Below are 26,943 nucleotides of genomic sequence, written 5' to 3'. Positions count from 1 at the left end.
ACGGTATTGTTTCAAAAAATATAATTTGTATAATATTGAAAAAGCTATTTATAACACGTTTAGGTTTACTTGTTGATTTGTTTTGATGTTTAACTAATACTTAACTACGTAATGCCCCCCTCCAACATCTTCCCCCCCCCCCCTCCCAACACCACCCTCCGTTCCCTCAATCACTCAACCGCTACAGAATTCAACCTCACCGACTGAGACACACTTCTCTGATTTTTCTGAAAAATTAATGATCCACACTAACGGTTTTCCAATACGGAGATAGCCAAAGAAAAGTGCTAAGAAGGCAGAAAATTTTATCAGTAAAATACAATAAACAAGTTTATAGCCATTGCTTTAATTTGTATTATACAAATTTTTCGTTACAAATATTCCCGGTGTATCAATTATTGGATGTTTCTAGTGCTCTGCTGATATGGAAGTTTGAATCCGGAAAGTTTTGATGATGTAATGGGTTGAAACAAACCCGCGTCGATCTATGTTGTGGTGTGGCAGGGACCTCCAGAGTCGGAGTTTTTGTGCTAAGGTTTGTTTGTGACGATATAAGCACATGAAACAGGAAAACAGCATCAGACTTGAGATTGACACAAGTCTAGTTGCCAGGGGCGGAGTTTTTGTGCTAAAGGTTTGTTTGTGACGATATAAGCACATGAAACAGGAAAACAGCATCAGACTTGAGATTGACACAAGTCTAGTTGCCAGGGGCGGAGTTTTTGTGCTAAAGGTTTGTTTGTGACGATATAAGCACAAGAAACATAAAAACAGCATCAGACTTGAGATTGACACAAGTCTAGTAGCCAGCGATGGAGTTTTGTGCAAAAGGTTTGTTTGTGACGATATAAGCACATGAAACAGGAAAACAGCATCAGACTTGAGATTGATACAAGTCTAGTAGCCAGAGATGGAGTTTTTGTGCTAAAGGTTTGTTTGTGACGATATAAGCACAAGAAACAGGAAAACAGCATCAGACTTGAGAATGACTCAAGTCCAGTTGCCAGAGATGGAGGTTTTGTGCTAAGGTTTGTTTGTGACGATATAAGCACATGAAACAGGAAAACAGCATCAGACTTGAGATTGACACAAGTCTAGTTGCCTGAGATGGAGTTTTTGTGCTAAAGGTTTGTTTGTGACGATATAAGCACAAGAAACATAAAAACAGCATCAGACTTGAGATTGACAAGTCTAGTAGCCAGAGATGGAGTTTTGTGCTAAAGGTTTGTTTGTGACGATATAAGCACAAGAAACATAAAAACAGCATCAGACTTGAGATTGACAAGTCTAGTAGCCAGAGATGGAGTTTTGTGCTCAAGGTTTGTTTGTGAGATGAAGATATGAAGCATGTTTATTTATCAAAAATTCTTTATAGAAAATTATAGTTTTTAAGTAAATCAACCAAGATAACATGTAAGCAGAGGCGTAGCGACCTTTCCCGGCGCCCGGGGACAAACTTTCGATTTGCACCCCCCTCCTCGAACTTTTCATTTGCACCTCCCCCCTCAAACTTTCAATTTGGCGCCCCCCCCCCCCTCAGGTTGGCGCCCGGGGACATATGTCCCGCCCCCCCCCCCCCTCGCTACGCCTCTGCATTTAAGAATCTTCTGAGAATATAAATTAAAATCCTTCTTAGGGATCGATATAGGGCTAAAGATGTGTTTGTTTATAGACAGTAAACCATTAAAATGGAAAATAACATTAGGTTTGGGACTGACACAAGGCAGGTTCTTACGATGAACCCGGAATATTTAAGGGCGCACTGCTAAATGCCTGAAATTGAGTTTAAAACTTAAAGTCAACAACATTTTTACATAAATTATGAAATATAAATTAACAATTTATCGGTAGTCTCCTGAGCTAGAAGCAAAATTAACATTAAAATAAACGTATTTACAAACGTAGTGAAATGTGGGGACATCATCTCAGGCTATTGAACGCGAACAATTATTTCGTTATTTGCGTCATTAATTATTTCCCATACACAAAAATCGAAATAACCAGGGGAAACAACCTATTAATTATGTTTCAAAACATCCATGAAACATAAAAAGAAATTAAATAATAACAAAATAAAACATTAAAACCACTGAATAGTTTTCATTAAAACAATCAATTAGCACAATTAACTTATAAAAACAAATTGATTGAAATATTAATAATTGATCCAAAAAACCGAAATGTTAAGCCCATTCTGTACAATCTCAACAAAAATAATCTAAGGTCGGTTAGGTCCGTTAGGTTTCAGTAACCTTGTTGTATCTGTCAGCTGTTTATAATATTTACCAAATGAATTATCTACATGTATCAGGGGTCGGCAAACTTTTCAGACAGAAGAGCCAAAAGTTACAATTTACAAAATTTGCAAGCCTTTAAAGAGCCACTAACATTTTTATTTTAATATTATGATCTTTGATTAGGATTAGGTTTATATATATACATATATATATATATATATATATATATATATATATATATATATATATATATATATATATATATATATATATATATATATATATATATATCAATGTATGTAAGTGTGTGTGTGTCTGTCTTTTATTCATTACTATACCTTTCATCATCCGATCGCCATGAAACTTTAGGAAGCTGTTGAGAATACTCATGGGGAGGTATTTGCGAAAATAAAATGTCAAATTCGCAAATAGAATAGCGAGTGTTTATTGTTTATATTTATTATTATACTAGATAAATGGCCCGTTGAGGAAGGGTACAACGGGCGCTAGGCTGATAGTGCTGTCTCTTTTCTCTAAACTAAAACCATCCCACCCCCCACACACACACCCCCACCCCCACCCCCCACACACACCTCCACCCCCCACACACCACCCACCCCCACCCCCTCACACACCACCCCCACCCCCACACACCACCCCCCAACCACCCCCACCCACCCCCACCCCCCCACCCACCCCCACCCCCACCCCCCCACACACACCTCCACCCCCCCACACACCACCCACCCCCACCCCCTCACACACCACCCCCACCCCCCACACACCACCCCCCAACCACCCCCACCCACCCCCACCCACCCCCACCCCCACACACACCACCCCCACCCCGACTGGTGTCGCGCTTAGCCACTACGCGAAGAATTGCATGAAAGAAATTGCGAGAAAACCACTTTTTAGATTAGACACATTAATTAGGTGGTAATTTTATTATAGAGTATCGATGAGGAAACCACCCTACCCCACCCCCCCACACACACACCTCCACACACCACCCACCCCCCCCCCCCACCACCCACACACCACCCCCCACACCCCCGCACCCCCCCCCCCCCCCCGCCACCCCCCCACACCCCACCCCCCACTCTCAAAAAAATCATGTCTACCGTCCCATTCAACGAAATATAATTATATACTTTTTCCAGTGTCCGCCCCCCTTCCCGAAAATTCTACCCCCGTCCCCGAAAATTTCAATTACCCCCACCCCTCTCCGGGGAGGAAAAAGTCTGAAAGAAACACTGGTGTCGCGCTTAGCCACTACCCGAAGAATTGCATTAAAGAAATTGCAAGAAAACCACTTTTTAGATTAGAAACATTAATTAGGCGGTAATTTTATTATAGAGTATCGATGAAGAAATTTCTTTTGAGTTGGGGAGGGGGGGGGGCTCAGACGTTCCTACGCGTGGGGTGGGGCTTCGCCCCTACCCGAAGAATTGTATGCAAGAAACTCTTCACGCAAACCATTTAGATTAGACAACATTTCCTTTTTATTCAATGTTAACGCGAAAATCAATGACGTCATATAACTGTGAGCACTCTCTGGGTTTGAGATTATTTTCTACTCTATGCTAAATGTGTCGACGTCATACTTCGTCTTTCGTTTCACTGTGAGAGTTTTTAAATTGCTTGTGTTTTCTCTAGAGCGTTCTTGTCAGATAGAATTTTTTCTTATGTTTTCTCTAGAGCGTTCTTGTCAGACAGAGCGTTCTTGTCAGATAGATAGATACATACACAGACAGCGAAACTATTATTATAGATCGTTCATTACCGAGTGTTGCAGACTAATATTTTTATGACTTTCAAGAATAAAATAAAATAATTATTAATATTTGTGCGTAGAGCTGAAGAGCCGCACCTCGACATCAAAAGAGCCGCATGCGGCTCGCGAGCCGCAGGTTGCCGACCCCTGACATATATCAATCTCTTCATGGGGACCATGCGAGACACCACGTAAACGCAAGCCGTTACTCCCCCGCTCTCTAGACAAACAGTTACCATCCCCACCATTTTGGTGAGCCTAGGTTCACCCCGAATGTTTACAATCGTAGAGCTGGGTCGAATTAGTAACGGGTATTAGGGGCAGCTAATTTAGCTTTTAAGCGTTTTGAAAGAAGTAAGAAATTCTGCTTGATATTTTCATTGTCGTCCGTAAACTATCGTCACTGAAGGCTGCTTTCGCGGCGGCGGGGGTGGGGGGGGGGGGGGGTAGTGTGGAAGGAAGGGTAGAGTCGAATTCACTAACTATGAAGTACTGAAAAGTAGAAAATAAAACAAATAGAGGCGAATGATTCGCCGCGGGTCAGCTCGTTATTACTATTTTAAATGTTTAGATAATTGCGGGAGGTCTGCTAAGATATAGATGTTTGAAAGGGAAGAATGTTTGATTTGATGCGTCTTATTGTAATCAACATAACATTCCGGTTGCTTAAAACTTTTAAAATTTTAATTTTCTGTAATCCCATTTTTATTTCAGCTCTACTTAAAAGCCAAACTCCCCTCAGCCCACGACCCCGATGGGAAAAAAATCCCTCGAAACATCATTTAATTACACATTTGCATTTTCAGGGTTTTTATATAAAATAAAATTGTAATTAGACGTTTTGTATTAGATCTATGTATAAATAAACCATCTTAAATGAATGAAAGTATGCTACATTTCAGAAAGTAGTATTACTGACGCTGTAAATTACATGTTTGAGGAAAAAAAAGAAAAAAAGATAATTATACAAGAACGAAATGAAATAATATTTGACAGTCTAACATTAAAAATAGTCAGATCATTGCGATTGTGGCTCTAATAAAGCTCTAGTTCTGATAAGAATCTTACACACAACAGACTCGCCAAAATAGTACTCGTTAACTTTGTGTACGTCCATTTGACATGTTTACTAGATTCAGTTCAACACAAAACTACTACATTATTACAAAGTTATTACAACAACATTATTACAACATGATTATAACAACATCATTACAATAGTACTACAATACTACAACATCATTATAACAACATCATTACAACATTACTACAAAATTATTTCACCAACATTGTTATAACAGTACTACAACAGTACTACACCTTTATAACAACATTATTACATCATTACTACTTTGCTACAACATTATTTCAATAATACTACTACACTACTACAACATTATTACAACATTACTACATTATTACTACAACATTACTATAATATTACTACACCATTACTACAAAATTATTACACCATTACTACAACAGTATTACAACATTACTATAACATGACTACAATATTACTACAACATTACTGCACCATTATTACAAAACAAATGGACATCGAGTGTTGTATGATAGCTGATGACTCGGTCTAATTAACTCCCGTTTATAACCCGTGGATCCAGGACAGTTTTAGAGAGGGCCTGTTCGAAGTCTTTGATTAGATCCTCGGCGTCCTCTATACCAATGCTGAGGATATAAAGGACAGAAATAGATTGTGACTGGGTAAATATTTCACCAGTGCAGAAAACACTTAGTCATCAAATACACACACAGTTACACACAATAACACCATAAGATATTGAAGACACACGCCTACACTCAACTACTCCTACTTTCACACAGCTACCCAAACCAACTACACACACCTATACACAACAACTCCACACACCTACACACAACTACCATACCTTCACACAGCTACCCAAACCAACTACACACACCTACACACAACAACTCCACACACCTACACACAACTACCATACCTTCACACAGCTACCCAAACCAACTACACACACCTACACACAACAACTCCACACACCTACACACAACAACGCCACACACAAACACCATACGATATTGAAATTGAAGACACACCTACACTCAACTACACATACCAACACTCAACTATCCAAAACAATTACACACAAACTACAGCTAGATGCAACAGAAACACCACAGCTACACACAACGACAATCGACGACACACACAAACTACACACACACACACACAAATTACACATAAAAACAACACACAATAGCACACAAATACTACACGGTCGCTTATAAGGTCTACAAAAATTTGACTTTGACGACTTACATCCATATACACAGACACTTCCACACAACTACACACAGCTACACGCAACAACTTCTCACACCTACATAAGACAATTACACACACCTACATACAACACCTACACACACCTGCATAAGACAATTACACACGCCTACACACAACGCCTACACACCTAAACGCAACAACTACACACACCGACACACACCAACTATACACACCTACACAAGACAACTACACACACCTCCACCCAACACATACACACACCTACACAAATCTACACACACCTACATAAGACAACTACACACACCTACACACAACAACAACACACACCTACACACAACAACACACACCTACACACAACACCTACACACGACTATCACACATCAGTAATAACAAGTACGCCTGTGTACCTGATCCTTAGCATGCCGGGGGTGATACCACTATCACGTGTCTCCTCTGGGGTCATCAGGTATTGCCCGTGGGTCATGCTGAACGGGTGCTCCACCAAACTCTCGACCCCACCCAGCGATACAGCGAGTCGCACGATCCGAAGGTTCTAGAATCCATAGGAATAAGGTTCACACACAACCAACAGAACTGAACTGACACACATATTATATACTTTATTCCCACAGAACACACGTATTAAATAATTGGTTTCACACAGAATACATATATAATATACTTGGATTCACACATAGCATGCATATTTCATACTTAAATTCACACGTAGCACATATATTATATTCTTAAATTCACATATAAAACACACATATTATACACTTGGATTCACATATAACACATCAAATACTTAAATTCACACATAACACACATATTATATACAACAAAGCTGGGTTAGGTGAAAACAATCACATATCGCCATACAATAAAAACACAGGCACCTTCTGTCCCTTGTCATATTCCAATCTTTTATAAATACAACTTGTATTTATTCTCTTTATCGAATTTAATTAATTACCTGCACCAAATTAATTTATTCCATAAAAATCCATAAAGGTTTACCAACTTAACGTTTACCTAGTTTTACCATAGACAAAAATTGTTTTTAATGACACTCTGAACAAGCCTATACACACTACATCAGTCTCTGAAAATGGTACAATTTATACTACTGGTGTTTCTTTCTGTCATTTCTCCGTTTGGAGTTGGGGGGGGGGGGTTGAGAAGGGGGCGGCACTGCCCAAAAACATCCACCACCATTCCCCCACCCTCACCCCGGATGATGAAATAGAATTGTAAATGTAACTTAATTTAAACAGACAATATATATAACACGACTTCCTCACCACACCCCCACTACCATCTCCAGAAAAAATGACCTGAAAGAAACCCAATCTAACTGGACACAAACCCCTACCTCCGCCACTGTGCGACTTTCAGCTTCTCCGCCTCTGATTTCAGCCATGATCATCCCACTGTAGGCTGACATTTGCCGCTGAGCTATCTTGTGCTGGGGGTGGGAGGGGAGGCCAGGGTAGCTAACTCTCTTCACCTGTAGAATGGGAGACAACTCATGTCACCATTGAGGTCACCATACACGTATCAGATAGTATCAGATATATCGGTCAGATATGGCAGATTTTTGAAGACGATAACCAAAAGTGAAGTATGCTATAAAAAATCTATTCAACTACTTTAACTAATTCGAAAATTAATTTTCAACCACGCGTGACGTCACTTGGTGGTGCAGATTCAACCGGACGACGCCTTAATTGCAATTACCTTAAGTCTAATCCCGTGTTGACCTGTGTTCATAACCTTTTAGATAATCTTTGCATACAATGGTAAATCGTATTAGATGAATATATCAGCACAAGTGGGAAAAGGTTCATTAAGATTAAAAACTGTGCGAAAATGTCGGTTAAACTTGAGAAGGCGAGGAATGGTTACATTTGCAACATGTTATTTGTTTACGTCATAATAAAAATATGTACAGATTCTCAATTATAATTTGTTTTGTTCTTTGCCCTTTTTTATTATTATATTTCAACAATAGCTGTAAAAATATTTATTTTGAGATTTTTTAAAAATATTTCCTTCATAAAACTAGATTTTGTACATCTCATTCGCAATGTAGCTTTATTTTTTTTTCTTCAAAAGCATAAGTTAACTAGTAAAATTTAAAAAAAAAAAGAAATAGAATTATATCATTTAAACCTTTCATAACTGTATGCACACATTGTCTACTTTTTAACATAAGTTATCTCCCATCTAGACAGTCTCGAGAAAAATTATCTCCCATTTATACTTTAAATTATCTACAATGTTGTTTTTTTTTTACAAAAAAAGATTATCTCCCATCTAGACAATCTCTAAGTGAATTATCTCCCATATTGAGAGCCTATAACTAAATTACCTCCCATCTAGACATTATCTAACTAAATTACCTCCCATCTTGACAGTATCTAACTAAATTACCTCCCATCTAAACAGTATCTATCTAAATTACCTCCCATCTGTACAATCTCTAACTAAATTACCTCCCATGTGTACAGTCTCTAAGAAAACTACCTTAGGGTGCTGCTCCAGGTACGTGGCCACCTTCATGGCGTTCTCGCTGATTCTCTCCATCCTCAGGGACAAAGTTTTCAGCCCTCTCAGTAGCAGGCTGGCGTCGTGGGGGGACTGGAATATACAATTGTTTTAAGTTTCGTTGTGTGTGTGTGGGGGGGGGGGGGCTAGGACTTACATTTACCTAAACAGTACATCAATGTTGAGTAATATTGTAAATGTAAAGTTCACTTTTGAACCTGACGGTCCATGTGGCAAGTAAATTAGAGTTTGCCTGTTTCCGTGACCTCGGCATATGAGGGGATAGTGGGGGGATAGTGAGGTCAGCACTATGCCCAGTCGCCTTTACTTTCCCTAATGTTAGATACTCCATAGAGCTGGGTGGACTCCGAACGTTCCACTGATTTAAACCCGGATTCGAACTCGAAACTATCTGGTTAGCAGTCTAGCGCTCTAACGTTAGACCACACCGTAATATTGTGCTATTTCTATACTTGTAATTGTATGTGCTTTTATGTGACAAGAATAGCAAACAACATACCAGCATGTTGCCTAGCAAACCTTGCATGTGTTTCAAGATCCGCCACTGCTCTACTGTCCGTGTCGTCACACACCCACCTATCAGATCAGAGTGGCCGCCCATATATTTCGTGCTGGAGAAGATTCATGTTGTATTTGTATGTTGTTTTTTTTATGTTCAAGCCAACTAACATACCAAACAACTTTCCTCTAGATCATAGGTTGCCAAAACAATTTCGAGTGGCGACCCATTCACCAGTGACCCCTTTACAGTTAAAAAAAAAATATTTCTGTTTGGTTTAGTTTACAAGTTGGAGACCCCTAAAAACCTTTCGCGACCCCAGGAGTACCCCATAGATTAGATCCAAAGATTAAAAAAGATAAATCTTAGAAGCACTGACCAACTGTGGACGGAGAAGTCGATACCAAGGGGCATAAAGTGCTGCAGGGCCGGGCTGCCAAAAGTCCCGTCCACAGCTACTAGAATGTTCTTTGATTTGGCCAGCTGCGTCAGACCTTCTACGTCAACTACGTAAATATCTGGGTTACATGGAGTCTCAATCCACAACATCTGGGGACAGTATAGATATCTGGGTTACAGGGGGTCTCAATCCATCTGGGGACAGTATAGATATCTGGGTTACAGGGAGTCTCAATCCACAGCATCTGGGGACAGTATAGATATCTGGGTTACAGGGAGTCTCAATCCACAGCATCTGGGGACAGTATAGATATCTGGGTTACAGGGAGTCTCAATCCACAACATCTGGGGACAGTATGGATATCTGGGTTACAGGGGGTCTCAATCCACAACATCTGGGGACAGTATAGATATCTGGGTTACAGGGATTCTAAATCTTCTGCAATTTGGGACGAAGTTAATGTCTGGATTACAGGTGGTCTCACTCCAGAGCATCTGAGGACAGCACAAACAAATTAACATTCGTCTCATTCGATTGCATCACGCCAGAAAAACATTAATTAGTGTTGTTCTCAACTTGCAATATTTCCTGGAGTAAGAAGGATTCAAATAACATTTAAAAGAGAATTTTAAAAAGTCCTTGAAATCCTATCACATACGAACACATTAGCACACGCGTATACACACATTAGCACACGCTTGTACACACATTAGCACACGCGTATACATACATTAGCACACGCTTGTACACACATTAGCACACGCTTGTACACACATTAGCACACGCTTGTACACACATTAGCACACGCTTGTACACACATTAGCACACGCTTGTACACACATTAGCACACGCTTGTACACACATTAGCACACGCTTGTACACACATTAGCACACGCTTGTACACACATTAGCACACGCTTGTACACATATTAGCACACCCGTGTAACACGAAGCGTCACCTTTGTGTTGGGCCGTATGTGACGTGTCACCTCCTCCACTGTCACGCTTGTGACAGTTGTCACCTCGAGGCTGAAAGAATCTTTCAACATTTTGAGAGCCGCTCCCGTGCCGGGGTACACTGGAATCTGCTGGATCTGAAAATAGACTGGATGTTTTTTTCTTGGTGTTGATAAAATTTAAATGGACGGTCTATTTTGGTGTTAGTAAATTAAATTTTCCTTTTCGTGGTCTTAGTAAATTAAATTTCCCTTTTGAACCTGACGGTCAATGGGGCAAGTGAATTAGAGTCTACCTATTTCTGTGACCTCGGCATTTCAAGAGATAGTTTGGTCAGCACTATACCTAGCAGCCTTTAATTTCCCTAAAGTGAGTTAGGTACCCATCAGAGCTGGGTGGACTCAGGGATGTTGTACTGACCTTAGCCCGGATTCGAGCTCGAGACTTAAGGGTTAGCAGTTTAACGCTCTACCACTAGGTCACGCAGTCCCATGTCTGATAATATAGGTAGGTCTATGGCAAATGTTCGATTCCTCGTAATATTGTGGTCTGCCTAGCTAGTTTTGCCCGAACAATTATTGTTTGGTGTTCATAATAAATAGTTTGTTTTTTATTTTATTTTATTGTTGTTGTTGTTTTTTTTTTATTTATTTTTTATGTGCTGTTACTGCTGTTAAAATATAAGATACAAACAGGTCAAATCTATTTTTATCTGGCCATTAAGCGTGAAAGGCTTTCTGTACTATTGTTTTGGTTATACTTATTTCAAACGATGCATAATTAAAACGAAACATTAAAAAAAAAAAGAAGCGACAGAATTCTGATTTAAACCGTATAAAATATGTAGGCTTCACGCCTTTGTCTGGCTCTAAATAAAATAACAATGGCCGTCTGACCTAGTTCCACTCACCACGTGATCACCAGACTTGAGAAATCCTAAGAGAACGGAAGTGGTAGCCGCCATTCCGCTGCTAAATGTGAGAGATCCCGCCCCCTTTTCAATGGCGTTGATGACGGCCTCGGTTGTTTCCGTGGTCGGGTTGGATAAGCGAGAATAGACGGACCCGCCCTGTGGGGACACATAGAGGGGTCATTTTATAGGGGTCTTTAGCGTTATATATCAACTAGTTTAAGCAGGGGGGTCGTATGATTTGGGTAGGGGAGGGCGTCGTATGATTGATGGGGGACGTCGTATGATTAGGGGGGCGTTGTACGATTGGTGGGGGTGGGGCGTTGTACGATTGGTGGGGGTGGGGCGTTGTATGATTGGTGAGGGTGGGGCGTTGCATGATTGGTGGGGGTGGGGCGTTGCATGATTGGTAACCCAAATGTCCCTAAGCGAATAAGGTTCATCAGCTTGAGACACCAAACCACCTCGGGTCGACAAAAATAATGTGGTAGGGATGGGGGGAGCGAGCACTAGTTAAAGTATATATTTTCTATGTAAATAATATTTTTTTTAAATTCATTCGATGCTTATCTCCCCTTCCTCCATGAGTTGCCTGAAAGAGGCATTGTTTGCCTTGATCTATGGCTATTGGAAGCAAATACAGAAAGAACAGCAGACTTCATTTTATTAGGTCATCTCCTATTCAAAATGTTAAAGAAGAAGAAGAAGAAGAACTACTTAGACATACGTACATCAACAATGCCAGGGACGATGTCCGCCATCTTGTCCAGCACGTAGGTGCTCGTGTGGTAGATGGGTGTGACCAGTGGTTCGGTCGGCGGGCCGCGTCTGTCCAGCTTGGCTGAGACCAATGCCGTGGACGTTGTGACGTCATGGAGATGGAGACCGCGGGTAGCGACGTCATAGTTGGATTTGGCTGGACACTGTCTGATACTCGGTCGGCTGTTTGATGAAAGAAATTTAACTTACATGGGTTGAGTATAGCACAACTGTGGACTATATTAAGTGGACTATATTCAGGGGCGTAGCGAGGGGGGGGGGCGGGGGGTGCGGACCGCACCGGGTGACACCATTTAGGGGGGTGACACCAAGGCAAAAAATAGCAAAATATATAGAGAAAAACTCGAGGGGGGGTGCAAATCGAAAGTTTGAGGGGGGGGGGTGCAAATCGAAAACTCGAGGGGGGGTGCAAATCGAAAGTTTGAGGGGGGGGTGCAAATCGAAAACTTGAAAGTTTGTCCCTGGGAAGGGTCTCTATGCCTCTGGGGGGGGTGACACCATTAAGTGCCGCACCGGGTGACACCCGACCTCGCTACGCCACTGACTATATTAAGTCAATACATTACTACAGGGGTCTCCAAACTACGGTCCGCGGGCCGAATGCGGCCTGCAAAGTCCTCTCATCCGGCCCGCTGAGATCTTCTTGTCCACGGAAAAAAAAAATGTTTGTTAGAGGTGGCTGAGGAACTTTGCCCAGAAAATTCAAATTTGTATATATTTCTATCTAAATTATATTTCGTTGAGGGGGGATAGATGTTCTTCGGAGGGGGGGGGGGGCTCTACCACCCCGAAGAGATGCATGGAAGAAACTCTAGCCCCCGAACTGATATTTGATAGTTAATGCGGCCCAAGGGCTGAAAAGTTTGGAGACCCCTGCATCACTATATCCTATCTTTTAACTAGATACAACTTTCGAAATGTCAGTACAACGACACAATCAGCTACAACAGGTCAGTTAAATCACTTTACTAAAGGTCATTTAAATAACTTTACATAAGGTCAATAAAATCACTTCACAAAAGATCAATAAAATAACTTTACAAAAAATAAATTAAATCACTTTACAAAAGGTCAATAAAATATTTTAATAGAAGGCCAAAAAAAAATTTTATAAAATAAGTTTATAGAAGGTCGATAAAATAACTTGAGAAAGGTTATTTAAATAACTTAACAAAACAGTCAATCAAGCATTTTGTTTAAATTGTAAGAACGAAGAAGAAGAAGAAGAAGTTTAAATACAGGCAATAGAACACATCTTTAACATACTTGAGTTATATAAATTACAACTTTAACTTAATTAGCCTTTTTAAAACACGATAATTATCAATATATATATATATATATATATATATATATATATATATATATATATATATATATATATATATATATATATATATATATAATATGACAAGGGAAAAAAAGAAATCATATCCACAACATTCCAAAGCACTGATTAAAACATTAAAAGCAATGATATCCATAATCACATGACTGAGTAACGAAGGGGACACGGTGCAACAAAATCGTTTGATAAACTGAATGACAGTAGGCTCTACCTCATGTTAGGTGTCTTGTCAATTTATGGAAGCGAGGCTTTAACGATTGCATTGACGAAACCACCCGGTCTTATAGGGTACTTGATACAACTTGAAGAGGTGTGAAGGGGTGGGACGGTGCTAGCAGTGTCCTGATATACTGACAGTTATATACAAATACAGGCCACAGATTGGAGTGTGTAGCGCCTGGTCGAGAAGATGGGCGTTCGACATAGTCTTTGTTTTGTTAGGTGATGGAGTGTTCACAGACCGGACTTATGGCTTAACTAGGTGCTATACTGTACTGAGAGGGGAAGATATTAATAGCCTAATAAAAATCCACTGGTATTAAACGTAGAAGAAATGCCCAATTTGTTTTGTGTTTGTTATAGCTGTAAGATAACAGAATACGTATAAGAAATGCCCAATTTGTTTTGTGTTTGTTTATTATAGAGGTAAGATAACAGAACACATTCATCTTCTCGTTTGTTCTTTATTAAAATAATGGAAAGGTTTCCCCTAATACGATTAAGTGTTATATGAAAACATCTTATGCACCATATGGGCTGTTGACTACAACTTCAGTCTGTTTTTTCTTTCTGGATTTGCTTCTATAGCCTTGGTCCAACCAAGCAAAATCTGAAAGGTAGCAGTTTAGATTTCTTTTAGTTTTCTCTCCTAAATGGTTGCTGCCCCAAGCTTACGAGCCTCTTCTCATGGGGTCCGAACCTGCAACTTTTGGGTTAGCAGCCATACGCTCTACGACCCAACCACGCTGTCCTCTTGCCACAACGCTTGCCCTGAGATATTTTGTCTGGACCGCTAACCCGTAAGTCTCGAGGTCGAATCCGAGTTCAAGTCAGTAGACTGTCTCTGAGTCCACCCAGCTCTGATGGGTACCTAACCCACGTTAGGGAAAGTAAAGGCGGCTGTGCATAGTGCCGAGGTCACAAAAACAAGTGAACTCTACTTCACTTGCCCTGTAGGCCGTCAGGTTTGAAAGGGAACTTTACTTTTACTTACATTTTGTCTTAGAGAAATCTTGTCTAAGATATTTGGTTATCTAAAAAACGAAGATCTTTGTTCGAAGTTCGAAACAATTTTGTTTAATTTGCTCCCCCTACTTCGGATATTAATTATGACGACATAATTGTGGCTTGCGTGAAAATCATGACTGGGTTAATAGGTTGGAATAAACTTTATCAAATGTAATGTTTTTTATGTAGTTCAGATGCAGCAATCGTTGAGTTCATCCATTCAGCAACAACTTCTAAAGTAGGTCGACTGCTAAGTTCTGAGTAGGTCGACTGCTAAGTTTTGAATCCCTCCATAGGATCACTTGCCCATACTCTGATACACCCTCCGTCATATTAGTCAACCGCATCATGACAACACCCCACGTCACTTGGTGCATGTATTGTAAGCCAACCTCTATGTGTAATCTACTGATTCTCCTATTGAGCAACTCAATGAAACGGGTTACAGGTAAACTGGTCTTTTCAGTCTACGGCAAGTTTTGTCGTTTAAACAGCTCTCTTTAAGTCCGCCTTAACCTAAACAAAAAAAAACTTGATTAGCTTATGTAAAAAAAAAAACTCTGTTTACAAGTAAACGAAGCGTAAGGTTGCAGTATGTCTCCTGCCTAGCTCAATTCAATATCACAAAGCTATTCATCGTCACCCTCTACCACCTAATTTCACACTTTCACAACGTCAGATAATTCTCGCAAATGTCGATAGCGGCGAAAACAATATAAAAAATGTTCGAGTCTTTCATACCTCGCCCAGCTACCCCTACCCAAGAAATCTCTTCACCGTAGTCATTAAACTATGAGAGCTCTCTGTATGTCATCAAAACCTTGGAGTGGCTAGCAAATTGAAAACGTGAATTCAAGACGAAATGTCTATGCAATACACGAAACTATTCCACTCTGCAACGCCACGCACTGCACTTGGGATTATAGGGAACAGCGGTTCTCAGACTATATATATATATATATATATATATATATATATATATATATATATGACGGTGTGTATACATATATATATATATATATATATATATATATATATATATATATATATATATACGTTTTCTTGTAACATCCAGCATTGTTATATATATTTGTGTATGTAGGTGTGTATACAAACATATATATATATATATATATATATATATATATATATATATATATATATATATATATATATATATATATATGTATATATATATATATATATATATATATATATATATATATATATATATATATATATATATATATATATATATATATACGATATCTTGTAACATTCAGCATTGTTAATTGTCACTGATCTCATAAATTGTGAGTTAAAATATTAAGCCAATGTCGACGTTATTTCTTAGAATTACTCAACTTAAGTTAAATTCTTACGGAGCTTGAAGAATTCTATACAGAGGGTCAACCCAACCACTCTAAGGCAGTTAAAAGAATTTGTGTTCGCCCACCCTTAACACTTGTGGCGTTACATAACATTTACACTGACAACCTCCTCTTGTAGTTAAAACTGTCCATCCGAAAAAAGGCGGGGGAAGGCGGGGGGGGGGAGGGGTTAGGACACTTTACTTTATAGAAGTGTTTATCCAATGCTTTCTTCACACACACACACACACACACACACGCACATCCACCCGACACCTACAGTCCCCGCCCCAGAGTTAAGCTGAAAGATTTCTTACATTGTTGGAGTGTTTTAATAAATTTAGGGCGGGTACTCTGGTCCATGGGTAAAAAAAAATAATTTATTTCTTCTTTGTTGCTCTGAAAGGGCTGTAACTGATGAAATTTTATTTAAAATGTATTTCTAGAGTGATGTCCCATAGCAGTAAATTTTCATTGAAAAATTATTACTTTTTTTTTAATGTTAATATTTAAGTGTGAAAGTTATGACAAAAAAGAAATAAAATAAGGAGAGAGATAAGTACTAGTTAAAATAATTGAGTTGGTTCTCAACTTAAAGCCAAGGTAAGCAACCAGATCACCTTGCTACGTCACAGGTGAAGTCTTGTTGGAGTTCTGTTGGGAATAAGCCTCCAGTGGCGCTCAGATTTGACTATAAGGCTTCCATTGTAAACTTAACTAAAATAAACTTTACATAGCAAAACGTCACACATTATATATATATATATATATATATATATATATATATATATATATATATATATATATATATTTATATATATATGTATATAAGTCGGCCAATACGCGCATTGGCCAATATCGCCTCCAATTAACAGGTCAAACTCCGAAACTTTGCTTGATTTCGGTCTTTGGCCGGCAAATGCGGGCTTTGGCCGCACTTCGGGCTTTGACCGTAACATATATATATATATATATATATATATATATATATATATATATATATATATATATATATATATATATATATATATATATATATGGGAATGAGAATGCCACTGCCAATATATCGATATAACTTTAAGGGTAACTTCCGCGTACATTATCATTGCAGTGAAGGGTGACAACTATTATTATTGCCTTAAAGGGCGACAACTACGTCTTGCTGGCTAAACTCTTTGAAGTGCAGCACAAGTCGATCCATCGGACAAGTTAAAAGCAAACACTGATTATAGTGTTTATACGATTGACACGACAGAGACTTTGCTGTGGTACACAAACCCACATATTCTAGCAAGACATTTCGCCTGTGTATATGTTTTCGCAATCTAACCATACCACGTTGATTGTTTCCAGGGTTCTTATGTGTGCGTTTACACCATACAATAATCTCTTCAGAAATGTCACGTCACATTACCTTCCTTAACTCGTCACAATTCTAAACTAAGAAAATGAGCTCACAACGTGGCAATGTTTCTCGCACACGAAAACAGAAATATCAGAATAACAGAGCCTTCAAAAATGATATGCATGATAAATCTGACAAAACAAAACTCATTAACAACTTGAATTTTGAAGGCATTTGTCTACGCTGTAAGGATATAATTCAATGGAAAATAAAGTACAAAAAATACAAACCATTATCCCAGCCTGCTACATGTGTCAGATGTCACAAGAAAACTGTGAAGAGAGCTTATTACACAGTGTGTCAGCCTTGTGCAACCCAAGTTAAAGTTTGTGCTAAATGTAATACCAAACAAGATAGTATAATACAGGTGGGGCAGAGTGAGGAAGAAAAGAAAGCCCAAGAAGAGCAATTAAAATTTGAAGTTCAGCACTTAAAGGAAAGGCAGAGAAGAACTTTATATCGACATATTGAGAAGGGAGAGAATCCTGAAGATGTTCTTGGGGCAACAAATGGTGTGAAAAAAAAAAAAAAAAAAAAAATTAACTCATATCTGGGGAAATCACATATTTCAATAGGCCCCTAGTGCTCGAATAGTTTAACAGTTGTTTTAATACTACACAATTCCACAGAAATCAACATGTCGTCAACATCAAAAAAACATCAGAACTTTGTCTCCGAGCCAATGGGGGAGAAGACAGTGTATGAGCTGGCTGGGATTGGTGAGGCACTGGGTTCACGCTTGACTGAAAAAAATTATGATAAGGCATATGTAGTTCTAGGCCAGTATCTTCTTTTTAAAAAAGATGAAAGTCTCTTCAAGGATTGGTTAAAAGATATCTGTGCTGCCAATTCTAAACAGCAGGAGGATTGCTATCAGTGTCTGAAGCAGTGGTGTGATTCGTTTTTGTGATCTGTTCCTTTTATCATATAGTTAAAAAACAAAGCTGTAAATTAAATATTGAAACATGTAACTGATTTGTTGGTTTTTTTATATACAAAGTATATAATGCTGTTATACCCACCTTTTGTGTCATTGATATTTTTTTCATAAGCTGAACACAACCATAAAAATTCTTTTGTTGGATTGTATTTTTTTTTTTTTGCTTGCAAACATAAGCATTAAGCATTTCATCTTAAACAAGTTTTATTTTGTTATTAACACGGTGTTAACAAAATCAAAAAGGTGTATTTTTTAATGTTATTCAACTAGAGCATTTTTTTAAGTGAAACCATTCACAGTATCTTTTTTTTTTCTCATTTATCATCCAAGCACAGCAAATTAGCAGTTTTAATGTTTAAATAACATAAGAGCTGTTTATATTCTGCATTTATTTTTAACAGTAAAATACAAATTAATTATCTCATTTCAATGGATCTAAGTCATTTTAGTTTTAAAAATAAAATCTTTTCAATTTAAAAAAAAAACTCATATCTGGCACCCACAAGAACAAATATGGACGAAAAAATTGAGGAACATGCTACTTCTTCAAGTAATTCAAAAGCCAATAAACAAAAAGATAATAAAGACAAACCCGGAATAATATATTTAAGCACAGTTTCAGAATATATGAGCGTTCAAAAGTTAAGAAATGTATTTGGAGAGTTTGGTGAAGTTAACAGAACATTTTTTCAACCCGTGGAAAAAAGCTACTCTTATAAGAAAGGCCTGCTGTTTACTGAAGGATGGGTAGAATTCTCAAAGAAGAGTGTAGCCAAATATGTGGCTCTGGCTTTGAGCAATACACAAGTTGGTGGCAAAAAAAGGAATCCTTGGTTTAATTGCATATGGAATATAAAGTATTTGCCTAAATTTACTTGGACTGATGTAAATGACACATCATCTGGGAACAAAGGAAAACAACAAAGGAAAACATTTGGTGGTAGTGATGAAAATGAAAGCATCTTTTGTAATGAGTCATATATTTGGTTCCAGTAAATAAATTTATATACAAACTTAAAAAAAAAAATTAACTCATATCTGGGATCTATCAGTTACAAACTAGTGCTGAAGCTAACACGTCAAGGTAAACTGACGTTGTAAATTACACGCCTGAGGTCCTCACAACAACAATAGGTATTTAACATCGTGGACTCAAGCCTTGTAACCAAACGTGAGACTTTCAGAATAGCATTCAAGTGCTCTACCATTTGACCACACGCATGAGGTATGGTAATACATTCATTTAAAATAAACACTTTAAAAAGATGTGAGGCAAATTTACAATCGTAGTTTGTTTTTTTTTAATCTGAAATAATTAAAACTACGGTAAACTTAAGACGAGTGGTTTGATCACTGAAGTATCAACTTTAAACACTGCTAGCTAGCAGCCTACTACAGTTGTTTACCTGTAATGTTAGTAACTAAACTTTAAGTACCGTTTCTCATCAACACAGTGAGTACCATCTCCACAGCAGTCCTGCTAAAACATTTTACACCCAGTTGCCGTCTGTTGTGTGATTTCTCAAACCCTCCCTCACCCCTAAACCCCCACCCCTCACCTCCCAAACACACACACACACCCCTCCCCCCCCCCCCCCATAGCAGTTAGCCACCAACATTTCACCAGGGTACCGTCACCTCGTCGGTTGAGCGATTTGTCCCAGCCGTTGATTTAGCTGCGTGCAGGCCATCTATCTCAGCTGCTCACCCGTCCTGATGAGTCAGCACAGATTTAGTCCAGAGAACTTATTTCAAACAAAGTTTTCTGGGCAGTAGAAGATCTATTGTCAAAATGAGTCGTTCGTGATTCAAATTTTGCACTAAACATATTTTAATCTAGCAAAAAGATTGTGCTTATATAAGCGTACACAACGCAACGACCATTTCGACTCCCATATTCATCGTTATATCTTACTGGTGAAGTAACCTCAAGTACCCTACTACGTCACAACTTGTATCATCTAAAGAAACTTACCAACGTTACGTTACCAAATCTAGTGACCAAAATTATATTTGTGATGAAAATTGCTCTTAACATCTTGATTAGAAAAACTACAACGGCCTCAGTTTGAGTCAGCAAAAAAAAAATGTGTAAGTAGCGCAGTCAACATTCACCAAACTATAATAAAAAGCCATTGTGTCCAGAAAGAAAAAGTACGAAAATAAAAGAAAGTCTAATTGTATACCATTTCTTTCATCAACATACAAACTACAAAAGACTGTTTAAAAAACGAACCAACTTCCTGTGTTTTTCCATGTCGACGATCACTCAACTTTTGTGGCTCACAATATTATATACTACTGATCTCTCGTAAGTCTTAAACCAAGTATACACATAGATCTATCATTTTTGTTGATGTCCAGCTAGGTCGGTATTGTGACAATTTCAGTTGTTGTTTTTGTTTTTTGTTTTTGTTTTTTTATGTTATTTTTTGTCTATCACAACATTTTTAGCGCAATTTCCATTCTGGAGAATTGCGTTTATTAACTCGTCATTTCTGGGAATGTATGGATGTATGAATGTGTGTCCGGGCTTTAAGTCGTATCTCCTCCTCAACGAAGCAATATCGATGACTAGTTCCAAAAGCAATTATTTTAAGCAAGTTACGAGAAGGAACATAGGCCATAAAAATTCCGGGTTTCTTTCATGGATTTCCAGGAAAAGCCAAAAAACCTCGAAAAAATGCAGTTTTTTTTCCCATATCTCGGCAACCAGACCACTTAGCGACTTGAAACATGTACCAATCGATTCATGCCATAATTTAGAACAATATTGCCGAAGAAAGTTTTCAAAAATATCCTCTCGTTCGGTCACAAATTTTAAAATTACATAAACACCTACAAACCGATCGTTCTTCTAGCTTGAACTCACCCCAGCATTATACGTCAGAGCTATTTTTTAGATAACATAAGGAAATTGCGCATAAATGTCACTAGACTTTTTTAATTAACTTGTTTTTAAATGTCTTCAAAACATATCTTAGCAACAAAATAGTTACAAATGGGTTCGCAATATAAAAACTTGATTAAACATAATGTTTTTGTTCGGATAGTAAACCTTGTTAAACTAGTATGTTCTAAAAACTGATTAGGAGATTCGAACTTCACCAAACGGGATTTTAAGATTACGAATTATTCAAATGAGGCTGTCGCCTTAAATTTTAACCATTACCGTTTAAAATCTGATCATGAAACCTTTAACACCAAGTATAACAGTTTTGTACAAAGTTTCTCTAGGCATCTCTTCGAAAGAAATTGAATTTATATAGAAAATATATACTTTCAACAGTGTCCACCCCCCCCCCCTGGTAATTTAGTTAGAACCTTCAGAATTAAGTTTAAAACTTGGCCACAAAGGAAGCGGTCATTCCCACGAACGAAACGGTCGATTCCGGTGAACGAAACGGTCAACCCCCAACACATCGATACGACAGATCGATGCTGCTACAGACAGGAACCGATCGTTATCCAGTCCTCAGCTGATTAATTCTCTTTTGACTAAAACACTGGTCATTTAACAGCTCGACCATCGAGAGGGGGAGGGGTGGGGTGGACTGGGGGAGGGGTGGGGGTGGACTGGGGGAGGGGTGGGGGTGGATGGTCCACTTCTAAGATCATGTAGGGGTGTATTGAACTCATCCGTTTCATAGAAAAATGTGCGAAGACCGAACCAGCTGTAGGACATTTGTGGGGTGGGGGTGGGGGGGGGGGGGGGTGAGGGTACAGACAGCAATAAATATTGGAGTTGTATTGATGTGACTTAGCGGAAGACGGCACTGTGAGGAGCCCAGTCGATGACAAGAAGTTTTTGTTTTATTTTTAATTTTTTTGTTGACGCGGATGTGACGTCAAATGGAGCTGACAGAAAAGAGGCGGGGCTTCGGGATGGTTTTGTAATAATTTGTATTCGTTTAAAAAGATGTGTAACCAAACCTGTTTGGCTAATGTTGATAATGAGAGGTTTTACTGCTCTGGATATAACGATGGCAGAGAATGTTGAAGGATTTATTATGACGTCATGGATGTGTTGGGTCAGACCAGCTCACAAGGACAGTGTTGTTAGACTCAACTGGTCAGATTTAATGACACATTGTTTTGAGGACATTGACCCAGGTTGTGTCAACGAAAATGCCAACGTTGTATCTCCAAAAAAAAAATTGTAAAGTTCACTTTCAAACCGATTGGTCCATGGGGTAAGGGAAGTAGAGCTCAACTGCTTATATGACTTTGGCATATGAAATGATATAGTGTGGTCAGCACTATGCCCAGCCGCCTTTACTTTCCCTAACGTAAGTTAGGTACCCTTCAGAGTTGGGTGGACCCAGGCACGTTTACAGACTTGAACCCGGAATAGAACTCGAGACTCCGGTATGTCTACCTTTCAACCACACCGTCCAATGTCTCCTAACACAATGACTTACTTTATCTGCTCCAAAAAGATTGGCCCAAAGACCCTTTTATGACCTATTTGGATCGCCCCCACATCACAAACATAGACTGGACCATATGGCATTACTAGACTGACTCATATGATGTCATTGAACTAGGGGTCGGCGTGGTAAAGCTCATGGTTGCTAAACCGAAAAGTCCCGAGTTCGAACCTTAGGGCAGATGAGGCTTGTTAGCTGGGTCTCAGCTACTCTTCTAGGAGACAACTCCAAAATCAAACAACTGATGCCTTGTAGTTTTTTTCTTGGTTGGACAAATGCTAAGGAAGCAAATCCAAAAAGAAAAGCAGGCTGAAATTGGAGTGATTGGCCTCAATGGCGCATAACCAGTTGACACGTACCGCTTAATTGTGTTGGAGGGGATCCCTTCAAACACTAAAATTAAAAACGAAGAAGACTAGACTAATCCACTTAACGTCCTTACACTGACCCATATGGTATCCCTAAACAGACCAATAAGACGTCCCTTCAATGACCCATACGACGTCCCTACACTGACCCATATGATGTCCCTACACTGACCCATATGACATCCCTACACTGACCCATACGACGTCCCTACACTGACCCATATGATGTCCCTACACTGACCCATATGACGTCACAATATTGACCCATACGACGTCCCAACACTAACCCATACGACGTCCCTACACTGACCCATATGACGTCCCTACACTGACCCATATGACGTCCCTAGACTGACCCTCGTGTGTCCCTTGATAAATCTGTCCCTTACTTTGGACAGTTTGAACACCCGTGCTAGGTCCAATCATTATTTTTTCCTAGTGTAAATACCGCGAGGGAAAACTTTTTCTTCTTTTATCGAGGACTTCCTTAGGAGAAAAAAAAAAGCTTCTTCATTTAAAGGAAATAGTATGATCTTACATTCTGTTTTCCCGCAACTTAAGAAAGACTATGTGAGATTATGAATTGAATATGCTTTTAAAATCGTTTTAACATACCAAATACATATTTTTTAAAAAGCCAAACCTCCTTTTCTTTTTTAAAATGCACACAATTCCACTACTATCTATCGCTAGACCTAGTTATCTACCTCTACAGCTAGACCCAGTTATCTACATCTACAGCTAGAGCCAGTTATCTACCTCTACAGCTAGACCTAGTTAGATACCTCTAATAAAACTCTACTTGCTACAGCTAGACCCAGTTATCTACCTCTACTTGCTACAGCTAGACCCAGTTATCTACCTCTACTTGCTACAGCTAGACCCAGTTATCTACCTCTACTTGCTACAGCTAGACCCAGTTATCTACCTCTACTTGCTACAGCTAGACCCAGTTATCTTCCTCTACTTGCTACAGCTAGACCCTGTTATATACCTCTACTTGCTAGACCCAGCTATCTACCTCTAGTAGTCTTGCTGCTATATATATGTAAAAAAATTGATCTGCGAGTCTGCCCTTGATGACGCGCGTGAGATGCAACAAGCTGCAATCTTCAGGCTCTTGCTCTTCAAGTGTCGTCTGTTGGTGATAAGTCTTGGATAATGGCAGCATCGGTGGGGGGAGGCATCGGTCGTGTTAGGCTGTGGGTGGGGTTTCTAGATAATCGCAGTATGGGTGGTGGGTGGAAGGTGTTAGGGTGTGGTAGGGGTTTTAGATAATCGCAGTATGGGGGGGGTGGAAGGTGTCAAGCAATGGTTGAGGGCTAGATAATGGCATGGATGGAAGGGGGGAGGATGTAGGTGTTGTGTTATAGATAATGGCATGGATCGAAGGGGGTGGGGGTCGTGTGTGTTGGGGTGTGGTTGAGGTCTTTCTTACATAATGGCATGGATGGAAGGGGGTTGTAAGGTGGTGTGTTGTAGATAATGGCATGGATGGAAGGGGGTAGGATGTAGGTGTTGTGTTATAGAATATAGATAATGGCATGGATGGAAGGGGGAGGATGTAGGTGATGTGTTATAGAATATAGATAATAGCATAGATGGAAGGGGGGAGGATGTAGGTGTTGTGTTATAGAATATAGATAATGGCATAGATGGAAGGGGGGAGGATGTAGATGTTGTGTTATAGAATATAGATAATGGCATAGATGGAAGGGGGGAGGAAGTAGGTGTTGTGTTATAGAATATAGATAATGGCATAGATGGAAGGGGGGAGGATGTAGGTGTTGTGTTATAGAATATAGATAATGGCATAGATGGAAGGGGGGAGAATGTAGGTGTTGTGTTATAGAATATAGATAATGGCATAGATGGAAGTGGGGAGGATTTAGGTGTTGTGTTATAGAATATAGATAATGGCATGGATGGAAGGGGGGAGGATCGTGTCTTTCAGACTCTACTAGAGTTATAGTAGTTGGATCCTGAGTGTTATACACGAAAATACGTTTGTGGGTGGTTTTAGAGTGTCTGTTCCGTTATGAGTTCTTTTGTATTTAACGTTTTTATTACAGTGAATTTTACTAAATTAGCAACCATGTGCCAGCACACTGCACCACAACAATTAGTCAAAATCGTCACCAGAACACACAAACAACACACAATCTCTACAAACAATATCACTTGGTTAGAACGAGACTTCAGCTGTTTGATACAGTTACGTTTTACTACGTAAAGAAATAACAACCATCACCTAAGTTACTGTCAATAAGCTAGCACTTACCGACACATAAGCTACAATTATTAAGCTACTATTATAACGCTACCACCATATAATCTACTACCATATAAGCTACCACCATAGGTCTCCACATACAAAATGATTCAAGCTAACAAGCTATCACATTATACATAGTCTAGCAATTAAAAACAAAAGTTCGTGTCAATACAGCTACTGTGTTAGTAATATTCACCCACCTCGCCCTTTAGGGAGTCGTTAGTATTTCTTCTGTATATATTATCAACAGTGTCTACTACGTGTGGTTATTGTTATTGCTGACGTCATTATCTGCTATACTCTCTACACAGAACACGTTATGATAAACAACAATAAGGTCACATCACCTAAACCACAAACGTTGATGTCATGTTTCTTGTTAAAGCTCTCAGCTTTTAAACTTTGCTGCTGAATTCTTTCTTGTCGTGAAATATGGTCTACAAATGACAGTTTTAAACTTTGCAGCTGAATTCTTCCTTGTCGTGAAATATGGTCTACAAATGAAAGCTTTAAACTTTGCTACTGAAGTCTAACTTGTCGGGAAATATGGTCTACAAATGACACAGCTCTCCCCATATCCCATACAGGAAGTTCCAACATTTCTCTTCGTTAGAATTTCTTCCTAAAACTTCTTACACGTCCTCGTTTTAAATTTGTTCCGTTTCTAGTTTAAATATTTCTCACTGTTCAGACTCTTGCCCTATAGCCTAGAAATTCAAGTTTAAATATTTCTCACTGTTCAGACTCGCGCCCTATAGCCTAGAAAAATCTTTGGCGCTGGGGCATAATTTCAGCTCCTTCAGCCATCTTTAGGGGCGATCTGTGATTGTGATGTAAAACTGCTAATAATCAATACAAAAAAAATGATATGATAAACGGGGGTGTAGGAGATGGAAAGGGGGGGGGGGGGGTGATTGAGCATTGAGACCGATTCAGGTTAGTGATGGGTCGGTGTAGAGAGAGAGAAAAAAAAACCTCACAGCAGACGTGAAAATCTGAGTCCCGCGCGTTTGAGGGTTGTATCGATCTAGATCTATTTTAAGCCGACGTCAATATTTGGTCGGCACGCAGGCTTCAAACCTCTCGTCTCTAGCGGAGCTGGCACTGAGGGGGGAGGGGGGAGGGGGTGAAGAAATCGACATCGGCG

The 26,943-nt window shown here is 39.2% G+C and overlaps 3 protein-coding genes across 3 annotated transcripts; 2 read left to right on the top strand and 1 right to left on the bottom strand.

Annotated features, from left to right (window-relative positions):
• Positions 1-5,286: 5,286 nt before the first annotated feature.
• On the bottom strand, positions 5,287-12,536 carry LOC131957343 (cystathionine gamma-lyase). Its single transcript, XM_059322078.1, has 10 exons — positions 12,385-12,536; positions 11,654-11,812; positions 10,746-10,880; positions 10,076-10,180; positions 9,766-9,935; positions 9,387-9,498; positions 8,846-8,959; positions 7,692-7,826; positions 6,724-6,869; positions 5,287-5,703 (listed from the first exon to the last, which is right to left on the bottom strand). Exons 1-10 carry the CDS (start codon positions 12,412-12,414, stop codon positions 5,610-5,612), a joined length of 1,200 nt encoding a protein of 399 aa, XP_059178061.1. The 5' UTR covers positions 12,415-12,536; the 3' UTR covers positions 5,287-5,609.
• A 5,290-nt stretch (positions 12,537-17,826) lies between these two features.
• On the top strand, positions 17,827-18,693 carry LOC131957342 (uncharacterized). The gene is made up of 2 exons (XM_059322076.1): positions 17,827-18,295; positions 18,413-18,693. Exons 1-2 carry the CDS (start codon positions 17,827-17,829, stop codon positions 18,691-18,693), a joined length of 750 nt encoding a protein of 249 aa, XP_059178059.1.
• Positions 18,694-19,236: 543 nt separating this feature from the next.
• LOC131957341 (uncharacterized) lies at positions 19,237-19,719 on the top strand. The gene has a single exon (XM_059322075.1). It carries the CDS (start codon positions 19,237-19,239, stop codon positions 19,717-19,719), a length of 483 nt encoding a protein of 160 aa, XP_059178058.1.
• The last annotated feature ends 7,224 nt before the right edge of the window (positions 19,720-26,943 follow it).

The sequence above is a fragment of the Physella acuta genome, unplaced genomic scaffold (assembly GCF_028476545.2).
Source record: "Physella acuta isolate Inbredline_101_S28 unplaced genomic scaffold, ASM2847654v3 ptg001234l, whole genome shotgun sequence".
NCBI classification, from domain to species: Eukaryota; Metazoa; Mollusca; class Gastropoda; family Physidae; genus Physella; species Physella acuta.
The sequence above is the reverse complement of the archived record's forward strand: the minus strand, read 5'-3'. Positions and strand labels throughout refer to the sequence as shown.